This window comes from Bos javanicus, chromosome 9, assembly GCF_032452875.1.
Source record: "Bos javanicus breed banteng chromosome 9, ARS-OSU_banteng_1.0, whole genome shotgun sequence".
NCBI lineage: Eukaryota > Metazoa > Chordata > Mammalia > Artiodactyla > Bovidae > Bos > Bos javanicus.
In genome coordinates this window covers 97565315-97581134 of record NC_083876.1, presented here as the reverse complement: position 1 = coordinate 97581134, position 15820 = coordinate 97565315, and the positions used below count along the sequence as shown (strand labels likewise).

Below are 15820 nucleotides of genomic sequence, written 5' to 3'. Positions count from 1 at the left end.
TTTCCCAGTTTCATTACAAGATGATAAATGTGAATATTTTTCTGTGTATTGCTCTATACATTTTTCTATGCTCATTAAAAAAAAACACACATTTTTATGGGTGTTTTAATTTGCTTTCTTGAAATAGTAATAACACTATATTTATTTCACCATAGCTTTTTTTGCATGATAGCAGTTCCTACATAGATTTTCAGATCAATATACATATATAGATCAACCACTCATTTTAATAGCTTTATAATATTCTGCAGCATAAATATTGAGCAAATATGCTTTTGATGCTTTCTTTTTTTCTGTCCTATACTCTGTGCTAAAGTAAAATCCCCATCAGTAAATTTTTAGACATTGGTACTCTTATTTTTGTGAATGAGAATAACTAGATAAAACCATATGTACCTTTAAATTTTTCACCCAAACTGCTATGATGATTTTCCAAAGAGGCTGAGGCATTTCCTCCCTCTCACACAATGCTTTCCTTTAACACACTCACTAGCGTTAGGTCCTCATGCTGCTGAGTGAATGGTAAAGTCACGTGTGAAAGAGCTTTGGCATGGTTTTTCTTACTCAGCATTTTCTGACCACCAGTAAAAGTAAGCATCTTTTCACGTTACTAGCCTTTCTTCATCTTCTCTTCCTCCTACGATAACTTTTGCCTTCTTGTGTTTCTTTTTGGGGGGATGGTTTTGCTCGCTGCCTCCTGTATTGTGTTGCCAATATCCACCCAGAGTTCTTCAGGCACTCTGTCTACAGACCTAATCACTTGAATCTGTGTGTCATCTCCACTGTATAATCATGAGGGGGTTGATTTAGGTCAACCTGAATAGCCTAGTGGTTTTCCCTACTTTCTTCAATCGAAGTCAGAATTTGGCAATAAGGAGCTCGTGATCTGAGCCACAGCCAGCTCCACGTCTTGTTTTTACTGATTGTATAGAGCTTCTCCATCTTTTCCTACAAAGAACATAATCAATCTGATTTTAGTATTGACCATCTGGTGATGTCCATGTGTAGAGTTGTCTCGTAGGTTGTTGGAAGAGGATGGTTGCTATGACCAGTGTGTTCTGTTGACAAAAGTCTGTTAGCCTTTTCCCTGTTTCATTTTATACTCCAAGGCCAAACTTGCCTGTTGTTCTGAGTGTCTCTTGACTTTGTAATTTTGCATTTCAATCCCCTATGATGAAACTGACATCTATTTTTGGCGTTAGTTCTAGAAGAGCTTGTAGGTCTTCATAGACCCGTTCAACTTCTGCTTCTTTGGCATCAGTGGTTGGGGCATGGACTTGGATTACTGTGATGTTGAATGGTTTGCCTTTAAAACAAACAGAGATCATTCTGTTGTTTTTGAAATTACATCCAAGTGCTAATTTCGGACTCTTGTTGACCATGAGGGCTACTCCATATCTTCTAAGGGCTTCTTGCCCACAGTGGTAGATACAATGGTCATCTGAATTAAATCCACCCATTCTCATTCATTTTATTTCACTAATTTCTAAGATGTTGATGTTTACTCTCTCCATCTCCTGATTGGACACATCCAATTTACCTTGATTCATGGACCTAATGTTCCAGGTTCCTATGCAATATTGTTCTTCACAGCCTTGGACTTAAGTTTCACCACCAGAATTGTGGATGTAGAGTAGTTCATGTCCAAGACTGAGCACCATTTCCACTTTGGCCCCGCCACCTATGTTTAGGGTAGTAAAAATCTATTTAATGTTAAAAGGATGGATACATGTCATTATACATTTGGGCAAACCTATATAGAATGTATTATGCTGAGAGTGAACTAACTATATTGTGATCTGTGGACTTTGGGTGATTATGTCAAGTAGGTGAAAGTTCATCAGTGTGACAAATGCACCATTCCTCTGGGGTCGGGGGTGGGAATCAATAATAGGAAGGCTATGCCTGTGGGGGCTTGGGAGTATAGGAGAAATGTGTGTACGTTCCATTCAATTTTTCTGTGAACCTAAAACTCTTCTTGGAGAAGGCAATGGCATCCCACTCCAGTACTCTTGCCTGGAAAATCCCATGGACAGCGGAGCCTGGTGGGCCGCAGTCCCTGGGGTCCCTAAGAGTTGGACACAACTGACTGACTTCACTTTCACTTTTCACTTTCAAGCTGAGCACCAAAGAATTGATGCTTTTGAACTGTGGTGTTTAATGTGTACAGTTCATAGGTAAATTTACAAATTTTACTTTATTTTGTTCATCTTCTAATGAGGAAATAAAACAAGTATAGATAATGCAAGAGACTATTAAAGTGTATAAAGCCCTTGCCTTTGCTCAGTTTTGTCTTGAGTGGAGTTTATGGTTGCTTGAGCTGCCTGCAGTAAAGAAAGCAGGAATAAAAAGAAGCTCTAAATTCTACTTGCCAAGGAAACAACGGGTTTTGAGGGAAAAGAAAAAAAGTTTAGATTCCAAGTCTAAAGTCATTTAAAATGTTTTACAGCTCGGCTTTTTCTTATTGTTCAATATTTATCTTTGCTTGTAGCCTAAACCAAGTTATCATTTTGTGAATTATTGGTCCCCGGAAGAATGTTTCTCTTGCACTTTCTGTGTCTAGACTGGACACTTTGAAGTGGCAGAGGCTACATTTCTCCACCTCTGGCTATAGGGAGGAGTGACAGCGTCATTCCACCCCCACTGGGTCCAGGGGCTGGGGCTGCTTCCCTAAGGAGCAGCGCGGGAGAGTCAACAGCAGGAGCCACAGCGGCTCGCAAAGCTCAGAGGAAGGCCCAGGTTGCCAGAGACACAAGGAGCCCCCCTTAATGCCCAGGAATACAGAAGGGCGTGATCCAGAGTTCCCTGTCCATCTCTTTCCGCAGAGCATGTTTCCGGGCCCAAGAGAGTTCTTCCACACTCATCTTTCTTACTTTTCAGATGGGCTGGGAAAGCTTATGCTTTGTGACCACTCTGACAGCTGCTGTGTGCAAGCCCTGGGCTAGGCGTGCATGTGTGCTCACTCAGTCGTGTCCAACTCTTTGAGACCCTGTGGATGTAGCCCGCCGGGTTCCTCTGTCTATGGAATTCTCCAGACAAGAATACTGAAGTGGGTTGCCAGTTTCTCTTCCAGGGGATCTTCCAACCCAGGGGACCGAACCTGTATCTCCTGTATCAACAAGCAGGTTTTTTTTTTTTTTTTTTTTTTTTTAACCACTGAGCCGCCTGGGAAGCCCCCTGGGCCAGGCGCCAGTATAAGTGCCCTCGGTTCATTTGCCCTGTGGTGAGTGCACTAGACCAGCAGGTGCCTTCAATCCCACAGTGCAAGGGCTCCGAAGGCGCCCAGCACAGAGTACGAGAGAAACGGAAGTCCCCATGGGAATAGCTCTGACCCAGCCCTGGGGAGTCAGAAAGGCTTTGAGGTTCACTGACAAGTGAGTTGAGCCACGAAGGACACTTTGGGGTGTGAAATGAGTGGGAGAAGGAAGACAGACCAGGAAGCAGGAAATCTTGTGCTTGAGACCAAAACAAGAGAGAGCACAGCCTTTCAGGTGACAAAGTCCTCCTGGCAGGATGGGAGGGCAGTGTGGAGGGAAAGCTTCTGAGACGGTGGGTGTCAGCTTAAGGCTCCTGTGCTTAATCTGGAGGACACGGAACCCTGATAGTATGATTAACTGGTTCTTTTACTGGTTGCTTGCAGTTAAGTTTTTTGCCCATTTAGAAGCACATGTGAAATAATTGCCAACTTGGAAAGGTTGTCTAGGAAATGCTGGGAACACAATTCATCTGGGGATGGTGAGTCACTGTAAATGTTCCAAATGATGACCCCACTCCTCGGTTTCTTGCAGATTATTACCATCTAACAGATACGTGTTTATGTACCCTCTGTGGAAGGTCGACTCAAGTCATCAAAGTTACAAAGGAAACCTTCTGTTGAGAACAAAATATTTTAACTTCTCGTTTTATTTATCAGAGAACAGAAGCTGGAAAGCTTTGCTTGAGCATGAAACTAGCAAATGCCGTGACGCCCTTGTGTTCCTTCAAGCTGACACGTTATGAGAGCTTATGGAACCTTAGCTTCTAAAGGAAATGAAGCACAATGAGAATAATGAATATTGTCTTTTATTGTCTGGCTAGGATATAAAATTGAAAGCAAAGACATGTTCAACTACACTGGGCAGATGACATCACATGAGTAACTGCGGATCAGTTGTGGTTGGAGGAATCTACATCTCCAAACATTACTGGAATCATGATGGAGATAGACGGCAAACTAGGGCCAGTGGGCTGCCGTCCGTGGGGTCTCACAGAGTCGGACACGCCTGAAGTGACGCAGCAGCAGCAGCAGGGCCACACTGGAGCAACTAACTGGTCAACTGACCATCAGACCTTGGGAAAGAAGAGTAACTGTTGTCATGTGTGTAAGTCACTAACCAGATTCTCCTGAAGTGGCTTGTAATTCCTGGGAACAAGTTAAATTTAGATTTCAGGAAAAGCTGTGTTCTCTGGCCATTGGAGCTCTCATAATATCCTATGGAATAAACACAACTTTGACAGCTGTCCTTAAGTTCCAGAAACGTTGGAGTCAAGGGTCATTAATAAATGTTAAGAGCAAGACAATTAAGCACATAGTAACGTAGTAACAACCAGAGTCAAAGCATTTGCTCTCAAAATCCTCCATTGATATTATCCTAGGCACAATCAATGGGGTGAAGACTTTCTCCAAAATAACAATGAAAAAAGAAAATTCTTATTTTCCCGTCTGAAAGATAATGTGGAAGTCTGTCTTGGAAATTTATATACACTGCTAACTTAAAATCAAACACCTGTTTCAAAAAGGTGGTCGTTCAAAATCAGAGATGAGGAAATATCCGTGGTTTCTATTCTTGGCTGCCGCACCTCCTGTGGTTGAAGAATGACAGTGAAGAGTCACCTCCGCCGCACATGCCAGGCTCTCAAAGCACTAGCGTGAGTTTGGTGGGTTTGGACCAATGTTTCCCTGCACAGAGAATCACAGATTTCCCATCAGCCCCCTGCTGGCGTCCCAGGCCCCAGCCCGTCTGAGCCGGCAGCCCAAGGTCCACGTGCCTTGACTCCCGAGCTCGCTCAACTACCATCTCCACCTGGCAACATTTTAGCATTTCAAATCCACTTGAAATGTCTCTTCGAAGCTGAGCCTTCTCGTTCTCCCATAAGCTGCTCAGCGTCCTCTCTCGCCTGCTCAGATCAGAGCCCAGGCATCTGGAAGGTATTTGCCCTGTTGTCATCTGTGCAAATATTTGTGCTGTCTCTTTCTCCTTCAGGTTTATGGACTCTTGCAGGGATTTTGTTTACATGTGTATCCTCAGCCCCTAGCTGAGGCTGAGCAAGGAGAAATACACTTGTTTCTGCATGAGTAAACATCGGGGAAGGATCCCTGGAAGCATGGGTATTTCTCGAGGTGGATGTAAATAAGCTAATTAACTGGGCTGCAGGCGTAGCTGAGTCCAGGATACGAAGGCTGCCATGGGCGCTGTTTCTCCATCCCTTGTCTCTGTTCCCTTCAGAGCGTGGGCTGCATTCTTAGACGGGTTCTCTGGCTGTGGCAGCAGGTGGGGGGATGTTGTGTTCCTACTGAGAAGCAAGAGATGCTAGTTCATCCTGGGCCAAGGAGGAGAAGGGGGAGGATAGTGTCTGAGCAGCTGCCTGAGCTGGGAATGAGGATTGTTTTTCTCCAGTCTGAACAGACATTTACATAAGCTCATGCCCTTGATGCATGTCAGTAGTGACCCCAGACCTTCAGGAATCATTTGAGATGTCTTCTTCAACAACTCCCCCCACCCCTTTTTTTTTTCTTAAAATAATAAATAGTCAATTAAGACTGAGTAGTATCACAATTGAATAAACCCTGGTCAAGACACCCTGATGAATCCAGGCATAGAGGGGAAGATAATCATTGTGATATTTATAGCTTTTGTCTTGAAGTTCAACTTCTTGAAAGTATGTGGCATTAAAATGTTTAAAATTGTTTATGTCTAACATTAAAGGGAACGGTAGGAAGTACACGTGGATTTATTTATGTGTGTGTGTCAAATAGACTAAAATGGTCCCTTTGAACTAAAGTTACTATTATAGAGAGTCACATGAAGGAGTGTTGAGAAGACTGTGTCTAGTGTCTAGAACAAGGATCATCTGCTGAATTAGTAGGAATTTAAGACAATTTTATATTGCAGAATCATAATCACTTTATCTTCTACCCTGGGAAGCCAGAAGTGTTTTAAATTTGGAAAATTTTAGATATCAGAAATATTACGCAATTCATACATTTTAACTCTGAAATGAATGTCTATCCTTGTCATGTTTTTTTTAAATATTAATTTTGCAGTGAGATACACGAATAGTCATACTAGGTTGGATAAATATAGACTAGAAATAAAGTCTTGCCCGTTCATGTCAGTTTTGCCATAATAAAGTTTAATGGAAAATTTAAAGAAACTTAAAATTTTTTAAGAGCCATTGGGATTTTAGAAATTTCATTTTTATTTTATACATTGGGCTAAGTATCCGACCTGATTTATACTTCTACCTTGGGTAATAAAATTTTTAAAATACTTTTGGAATATAACAATAGCTGTATTGAAATTAAAATGGCAGTGCCCTTGGGCCTGACACAGTGTGTGCTTGTTGAATTCACATTTTTAAAACAATATTTTTAATTGGAAGAAAATTGCTTTACAATATTGTGTTGGTTTCTGCTGCACCACAATGCAAATTAGTCATAATTTGAGTCAGTTGTAATGAGATGAACCTAGCGCTTGTTAAACAGAGTGAAGTAAGAAAGAAAACAGCAAATATAGTATATTAATGCATATATATGGGATCTAGAAAAATGATACTCATGAACCCGTTTGCAGAGAAGGAATGGAGACGCTGACTCCACATTTAAGACTTTGTCCTGCTTATGACAGCGTGGCGCGTCTCACGTGTGCCCTTGCACACGTGCCCACTTGTTTACACGCATCTCATCTGTTTGTTTTCACCAAAGGACACGCTGCCTTGGCGGAGGCAGAACACCTCCATTACGGCTTTGGCAGGGGTTGTGAGTCTCATCAGAGAAGGCAATGGCACCCCACTCCAGTACTCTTGCCTGGAAAATCCCATGGATGGAGGAGCCTGATGGGCTGCAGTCCATGGGGTCGCTAAGAGTCGGACACGACTCAGCGACTTCACTTTCACTCTTCGCTTTCATGCATTGGAGAAGGAAATGGCAACCCACTCCAGTGTTCTTGCCTTGAGAATCCCAGGGACAGGGGTAGCCTGGTGGGCTGCCGTCTATGGGGTCGCACAGAGTCAGACAGGACTGAAGTGACTTAGCAGCAGCAGCAGTAGCAGTGAGTCTCATAGGCAGCGCCTGACCTTCTCAGCAGAGCTCTGACACGGTTTTGCTTTTTGTGGGAGTCTATTGATTTTCTTTCCTCTTGATAAACTTTACACATCATCTAGAGGTTTTGTTTTCACCTTAAATTAAGAGAAAACAAACTTATCATTGAACACAATCCCTCATTAACTTTCAAGATTTTATTTGTTTAATTAGGTGTCACCTAACTTTACAACTGGCACCGTTAAATTAGTAAAATCTACAGGTCTTATCCACTCTAACGAGTGGCAGAGTTATTTTATATCCAAGCCTATATAATTACTTCCTGGGTTTACATGATACACATCGAGTCTAACAGGTCAACATGAAAACTGAGACTCACCAGTAGAGGCACAGGCGCCCAGGCCCTGGGCTGATGCCTCTGCCTTTCTCATATGGGCCAGCGTGTGGTAATTAGGCTGTGTCTGTCATGTCTTAGCTTAGAGAAAATTAAAGCTATAGTATTAATATCAGTCATGAGGTTTTTAAATGGATAATAAGACTTAAAACTAGCAGTTGCTTCTTACAAAAGAATCTGAAAATAAGCCCAGGAGGAGCTGTTTGAGCCAGCAGGCTGAGAAGAGAGAGATTAGGGATAATATTTCTTTGTTGTTGGCTATAGACGGAACTTCTAGGCCTGTGAGAGACATTCAGGTTAATTCTAAGTGACGTCTTGCCTGATGCAGATGCTTATTACTAGTTTTCTAAATGAAAATGCCTGTGTCCTCAATTCCTCTTTGTCAAAAATTTGGGAGGTCATCTTTTGACAGGTTTATCTGAGCTTGAACGCAGTGAATAGGCAGAGTAATTATTTATGTACCTTTATTTAGTACCTTTTCCAGAGCCCATCTGAACGCATCATTTTCTTCTTTTCTGGAGGCTAATTATATGTGTCCGCACTAACGCGGAGGCAGTGTTGAGGACTTCGGACTTGGCCGACTGACTGGGCCTCCTGACGGTGCACCCACGGCCATCAGTGGTGTTGAGGTCCACCTGCCTTCCGCTTCTGCTGCCCTGTGGGCTGGCCAGGCGAACCCCAGCTCCCAGACCCCTGTGCCTGCTTCAGGCAGACTTTACCCAAGCACAGCCTGGGAGGAGACAGGCGGGTGGAGAGAGGCAGAGCTGGGAGGTGTCTCCCTTCATCTTCGGGAGGCACCGCTCGCAGGGGCTGCGTCTCAGTCATCCTCCTAGCCCCCACCAGGCAGCCCAGCCACTGTATCTCCCCGCCCGGCCCCCGCTGCCCCATCCCCCCAGCCCCAGCAGATTGGAGCACTGCCCTAACCCTGCTAATGTCAAGGAGCTTTCTACCCCAGTTTAGCTCTTTGGGGAGTTTCCACCATATTTGCAACTAGACCTCAGCTTTAAATTCTCTCTGTTGAAATACCTGGTGTGGGTCCTGCTCCCCTAACTTGACCCACTCCTGTGTTTGGAGTTTAAACTTTGGATTCTGTACGTTTTTATAAACTGAGTTCTTGGTTTTAACCTAATTCAGATTTTCTGGTTTATTTATTTGTTTTGTTTATTTTTCAGGTTCCCGCATGTCTGTTAGAGACATTTGAGTCGGGTGGCAAACTGGAATGAGAAGGAAGAGGTAGCTTCTAATAGTTGAATTGAACTGTTCATGAAGTCTTTCCCTTGGTGTATCATTGCTTTTTGTGGGTCTCATTCAGTCAGAGGGCTTCGCCTCTAGGATCTGAAGGAAAGGATGGGTGGGTACTGATAAAAGGTGAGAACTCAGTGAGCGTGAAAGGAAGGGATCAGAGCCTTGTCCACATTAAGGGCAGAAAGGTATGTTTCTAAGAACTTAAAGAATATAACTGTTAGATTTTTAATTTTCTATTCAGTATTATTAAAGTGAAAAGCATCTTATTCATACTTACAGCATTTAACAGGGTCACATTATAAATCCAAGCACATTTTTTTAAGGTCTTATTATGGGATTATTTTTGTCATCCTTTAAATGTAGTTTACACCATCTTTTGGGAGGGAAAAAAGAAAACAACCTGGCCAGCTGCTGTCAGATTTTGGTGCCTTCGCTAATTAGGGCTTCCCAGAATTGAGTATATGGATCCAGGTGAGCCAGCCAATAGGAGCTACAGGTCCTGGTTAGGTGGAAGAATCCATTTAATTTAACAGGATTTGCTATGTTTAGCTTTCTTTCTTGTCTTTTTGTAGCTGGTTTACCTGTGAGCTGGCATTTGTGGAAGATGGATGGGTCCCTCTGAGATTCTTTATTTACCCACAGGTGTCTGTGTTCAGTTGCTAAGTCGTGTCCCACTCTTTACAACCCCATGGACCCACCAGGCTTCTCTTTCCGTGGGATTTCCCAGGCAAGAGTATTGGAGTGGTTGGCTCTTTCCTCCTCCAGGACATCTTCCCGACCCAGGGATCTAACCCGTGTCTCATCTCCTGCATTGGTAGGCCGATTCTTTACCACCACACCACCTGGGAAGTCCTACCCTCAGTAAGGACCGTATATTGCCTTCACTAGAATTGACAGATGCCCCGACTGCTGCCCTGGCCCAGTGAACAAGAATGTTTCTCTGATGCACCCACAGGGGACTGTTGCACCCAGGGCGACATAGGAGTAACTTGGCTTGGCAAACCCACACCCACTGATACTGGAGTGTGGCCATCTCAAGCAGCCAGGCCGTGGGGCATAACTACTATCCACCTGGCCCAGACTGAGCTGTTTTCTGGGTTCCCACGGGGCTCAGATGGTGACCAGATCTCACAGTGGCATCAATGTTCTGACCATACTGCATGGACTCTGGCTAGGATGCGTTTCTGACATTGGTGTTCTTAATATTTTAATCTGAAAAATCAAGAGAAAAGAAAAATCCCAGAAAAGCAGAATTACTCCAAAAGAATCATGTAGTCATTGTGTGAGATGACAGCCCTACATGAGCAAGCTGAAATACCCAAGGTAGAACTTTTCAACACGCTTCTTGCTTCTGTTTGTTTTGCTCTTTTCCTGTGTATGTTGAATACAGCCTGAAAATATCAGAAAGGTATTGAGAATGCTAATCCATTGATTGTGTAGGATGGGAAATAACCAGACCGTTCTGCTGATTAGTCTGTGGGAAAGGGGTTATTACTATTGGAAGACACTTCTCCAGGGTCTCTCAAGTTTCTGCATGTCTTGTGAGGGAAGCACTAACTATCTTTTTTTTTAGACTATCTTTGCAAGGAAATTGTAGAGCAAATGACCTAGAAAATGGTAGTCTAGTCTCTCTCTCTAAAGTAAAACGTGGACCTGCTTGCTTTCAGTATGATAAAGATAGCGTCTGCCTTCAGAACAAAGGAAACATCGGCTTACAGATCCTTCTAAAAGATCTGCGTGTCCTAAGTTCAGGGTCCCCGGCTGTGTTTCAGAAACCCAGCATGCATAGTGTGTAGCTTGGCCTGGACACTTCGTCTCCTGGGAACTGGGATGCAGAGGAACTGACAGAATCATGACGCTTGTACATCATTCTGCTGGGGCTCCAACCCAGGAGGCTTGTGTCTCCTTGCCACATCCATGAGGCGGTGGCAGGCTAACCAGTTAGCTTGCAAGCTGGGTGAAATCTTGGCCACTCCACCACTTTAGCTACTCTGGCACTGGAGAAGAACCTCCTTCCATAAAAATTGGCAGAGAAGGCACTGAAATTCACTGATACATATTTAATATACACAGTTGTTAATCTGTATTTTAATTCTGTCATGCTATATGAATTTCTGGTATTTTCCGAAATTTGTTACTTATTAAACCATTGATTGTAAAATTCCTCCCTCCAGTAAAAAGGATTTTGACTTTTATCTGGCAGAGTTTTATCTAGTGTTAGAGCAGTTTGTGATTTGTTAGCTAAATGTCTACCAGTAGCCTTCTGCAATCTAAGAAAAAATATAAATTCTATCTATTTATCTGTATGTGAAATACTTCCTCAATAGGCCAGCCAGCTCAGCTATTCTGGAGGTATTACTTTTCATTATGAGTGAGGATTTTTTTTCAGGTCTGCAAAAGCAGTCTGTGTATTTCAGAAGGATCAGTATGTCCTCCAGCCGTCTCGTTGTGATAGTCAAGTTTGGCCTTAACTCTCTTCCATAATACCCTTGAAGTGACCTTTGAAGGATTTATGTCATTCCAAAAAAAAAAAAAATGGAGTGAACAGGATGGCCTTCCATGTTAAGTGAGAAAGCAAGAACAATCAGTGTGGTTTCCATGCTGCTTTGGGGAAGCCATGCAGGACCCCGCGGACACACCTGAGCGGGCTCCCAGCAGCTGCTCGTCCATCATCACAGCGGCGCTGCTGGCACAGCTGCATCACTGGGGCTGCAACTGCAGGCCGGGGGTCGGCCACTCTGTCACTTGCCCTGGGCGGGGGGTTGGGGGGGGGGGGGTTCCGGTTGACCTATACCACCTGAAATAGATAAGGCACTTATTCTTAAAAACATCCTGGGCTCCAAATTCCTGGCTTGTGGACATTTCTCTGCACAGGGAAACCCTCCAGATTTTTGAAGAGTAATCCATTTTACCTGAGACGTGCCATTATTTTCAGATGTGCTAAGCGAGCTTGTTACAGCCCTTGTTTTCTGAAAGAATAAGTCGTTTATTCCCTTTACCTCTAATGCTGCTCTAACTCAGTAGTTCTCAAAAGTGTGGTCCCCAGAGCCACAGTAACAGCATCACCTGGTAAGCCCGGTGTCAGAACATCTGGGGTGGGTCCCTGCAAAGTCGAGTTTAACAAGCCTCCCAGATGATTGTGATGTAAGTTGGACTTCGACACCCACAGGTGTGGCTCACTGCGTCTGTGGTCAGAGGAGGAAGAAGTCAATTTGGTTTGTTGTTGTTTAGCTGTGAAGTCATGTTCTACTGTTTGGGACCCCATGTGCTGTATGTGACCCCATGCATGTGACCGCCAGGCTGCTCTGCCCATGGGATTCTCCAGGCAAGAATACTGGAGTGGGTTGCCATTTCCTTCTCCAGGGAATTTTCCTGACCCAGGACTTGAACCCGCATCTCCTGCATTACAGGTGGATTTTTTACCACTGAGCCTCCAGGGGAGCCCTTAGTTTGGTTACAAGTAGGGAGAAGACAGTTTAAGAGTGATGATGTCAAATGTATAAAGAAACATTGGTGGCATTCATTAAATAAATCTACTGATTTTTTTTTAAGAAAATATATCTAATTTCTTGTCCTTTGCCATCCACTGTTAGGATACAAGTGTATGTAAGACAGCCCATAAATATCTCAAGGTCCACTGCAGATGTGGACAATCCATGCATGCATGTGAAGTCCCTTCAGCTGTTTCTGACTCTTTGTGACCCTATGGACCATATCCCAGGCTCCTCTGTCCATAGGGCTCTCCAGGCAAGAATACTGGAGTGGGTTGCTATGCCCTCCTCCAGGGATTGAACCTGAATTTTTTTTTATTTCCTGCATTGGCAGATGGTATTTGTGTGTGTGTGTGTGTGTGTGTGTGTGTGTGTGTGTGTGTATTTTTAACCACTAGTGCCATTTGGGAAGCTCAAAGTGAAAGTGTCAGTCTGTGCCTGTGGGCAAAATTCAGTTTGATACATATTTTTGTAAATAAAGTTTTATTAGGATGCAGATACATCCATTCATTTGCATATGTTCCATGGCTGTTTTTAGACAATAATTCCGAGTTGAGCAGTGCAATAAGGACCTTATGGCTGGCAAGGCTGAACACCTTTAATATATGGTGCTTTAATAAAGTTTGCTGACACCAGGTCTAATGTTTCAAGAAAAATGCTTTCTATATACAAGTAGTGATACACAAATGGAGTTGAGGATTAAGCGTACATGCAAGAGTTCTTCTGTCATCCTCTGTTACATTTGTATGGAATTTTTGTTGTGGCAGAAAATTTAGTTTCATGGTATTATTACCATGGACGGTGTGCGTACTGTTTGACAAGAAGCACAGTATTTATTGTCCCACCACCTTGGTGTGTGGGGGGCGGGGGAAGAGAGGCTATGCAAACAAATAGAAAAACAGTTGGAAAAATAAGACAGTAAAAAAGAATGTGAATTGGGAATTCCCTGGTACTCTAGTGGTCAAGACTCTGCATGCTCACTGTCAACAGCTGGATTCAGTCTCTGCTCTGGTCAGGGGACTAAGACGCAATGAACTTTTGTTGTTCAGTCGCCCAGTTTTGTTTGACTGTCTGCGACCCCGTGGACGGCAGCACACCAGGCATCCTTTTCCCTCACCATCTCCCAGAGTTCGCCCAAGTTCTAGTCCAGTGCGTCAGTGATGCCATCCACCCATCCTGTCCTCTGATGCCCTCTTCTCCTCCTGCCCTCAGGCTTTCCCAGCATCAGGGTGTATGCAGCCAAAAGTAAACAAGGATGTGACTTACATGAGCAGCTAAGATAAAGGAATATGTGGCAGGACAGGGCTGAGAATGAACTAAGATGGAAAGAGGCCTGGGTTTAGAACATTCCTAGCTACCTGACAAAGGGAGGGGGTAGGTGAGACTCTCAGGGAATTCTGGGATGCTGAAGGGTGCAGAACGAGGGGCAGACTGTAAGTCAGGCTGGGGAGAGGTACACTCTGCCTCTCCCTAAGTCTACAGTTCAGTCTCTCAGTCGTGTCCGACTCTTTGCGACCCCATGGACTGCAGCATGCCAGGCTTCCCTGTCCATCACCCACTCCCGGAGCTTGCTCAAACTCATGCCTGTTGAGTCGGTGATGCCATCCAACCATCTCGTCCTCTGTCTATAATACATGCATGCTTATCAATAGTTGGAGTCCCTATATTTCTTACTGGCACTATATTCTTGCTTCTCACTGACCAGCTGTGAGGGGACCCTGTAGAAAAGCACTGGATTTCCCTTTAGGAAACCTGGGTTGCTTCCTGCTTTCACCTCTGACTGTTTGACTTTGGACCAATCATTTCATGGCTCAGGGTCTCCTCTTTCTCATTGTCGAGATGCTTCCTCATTGTCGAGATGTACTGTAGGCTTCCTCCTCCATCCACACTGTTATTCTCCCAGACTCACTTATCATCGAGAGGTGAGCAGGGGGCCCAGAGTGCTCCCACAACTCCTTGGTTGAAAAAGAAAAAGAGAGAGACTAGCAGACACTTGGAACCTTCTTAGAAAGGGGGCTTGTTGAATAGTTTGCCCCAAGGGCATTCAGTTCAGTTCAGTCATGTCCGACTCTTTGCAACCCCATGAATCGCAGCATGCCAGGCCTCCCTGTCCATCACCAACTCCCGGAGATCACTCAGACTAATATCCATCTAGTCGGTGATGCCATCCAGCCATCTCATCCTCTGTCGTCCCCTTCTCCTCCTGCCCTCAATCCCTCCCATCATCAGAGTCTTTTCCAATGAGTCAACTCTTCGCATGAGGTGGCCAAAGTACTGGAGTTTCAGCTTTAGCATCATTCCTTCCAAAGAAATCCCAGGGCTGATCTCCTTCAGAATGGACTGGGTGGATGTCCTTGCAGTCCAAGGGACTCCCAAGAGTCTTCTCCAACACACAGTTCAAAAGCATCAATTCTTTAGTGCTCAACTTTCTTCACAGTCCAACTCTCACATCCATACATGACCACTGGAAAAACCACAGCCTTTACTAGACGGACCTGTGTTGGCAAAGTAACGTCTCTGCTTTTCAATATACTATCTAGGTTGGTCATAACTTTCCTTCCAAGGAGTAAGCGTCTTTTAATTTCATGGCTGCAGTCACCGTCTGCAGTGATTTTGGAGCCCCCAAAAATAAAGTCTGACACTGTTTCCAGTGTTTCCCCATCTATTTCCCATGAAGTGATGGGACCAGATGCCATGATCTTCGTTTCCTGCATGTTGAGCTTTAAGCCAACTTTTCCCTCTCCTCTTTCACTTTCATCAAGAGGCTTTTTAGTTCCTCTTCACTTTCTGCCATAAGGGTGGTGTCATCTGCATATCGGAGGTGATTGATATTTCTCCCAGCAATCTTGATTCCAGCTTTGTGCTTCCTCCAGCCCAGCGTTTCTCATGATGTACTCTGCATAGAAGTTAAATAAGCAGGGTGACAATATACAGCCTTGACGTACTCCTTTTCCTATTTGGAACCAGTCTGTTATTCCATGACCAGTTCTGACTGTTGCTTCCAAGGGCATTAGTTCCCCTCAAAAGTGTGGATGTTGTCTTATTTCAGACTCATCTATAATCTGATGATACTCTTCTTCTCCTGAAGACATTCTTGACTGTGAACATGTTTAGGGGGACATGGCTGGCTGGATTCCATGTCTGTGATCATATTTCTCATTCTTTCAGGAATTTTTCTTTAAATGTGGAGCACACCCGACCTCTGACAAGGAAACATCAGTAGCTTTGAACCTGATCACAACAAACAGTCGAGACATCAGCTGCATAACGTGTACGGACATCAGGTAAGGATCTGAAAACTCAGAACAGAGGAGATCTGCTCCACTGTATTGCCGTTGCTCTTTTGCCGAAAACCAGTTGAGTGCATGCACAGGGTCTGCTTCTGGGCTT

General features: G+C 44.1%; 1 protein-coding gene across 6 annotated transcripts in view; it reads left to right on the top strand.

Annotated features, from left to right (window-relative positions):
• Positions 1 to 15820, top strand: part of PRKN (parkin RBR E3 ubiquitin protein ligase) — a 1237035-nt gene that overhangs the window by 624179 nt on the left and 597036 nt on the right. For all 6 annotated transcript variants that reach the window (XM_061428497.1, XM_061428495.1, XM_061428496.1 and 3 more), the window contains one exon: positions 15599 to 15714. In XM_061428497.1, the coding sequence (XP_061284481.1) occupies positions 15599 to 15714 (116 nt within the window). The remainder of the gene's footprint in view (positions 1 to 15598; positions 15715 to 15820) is intronic.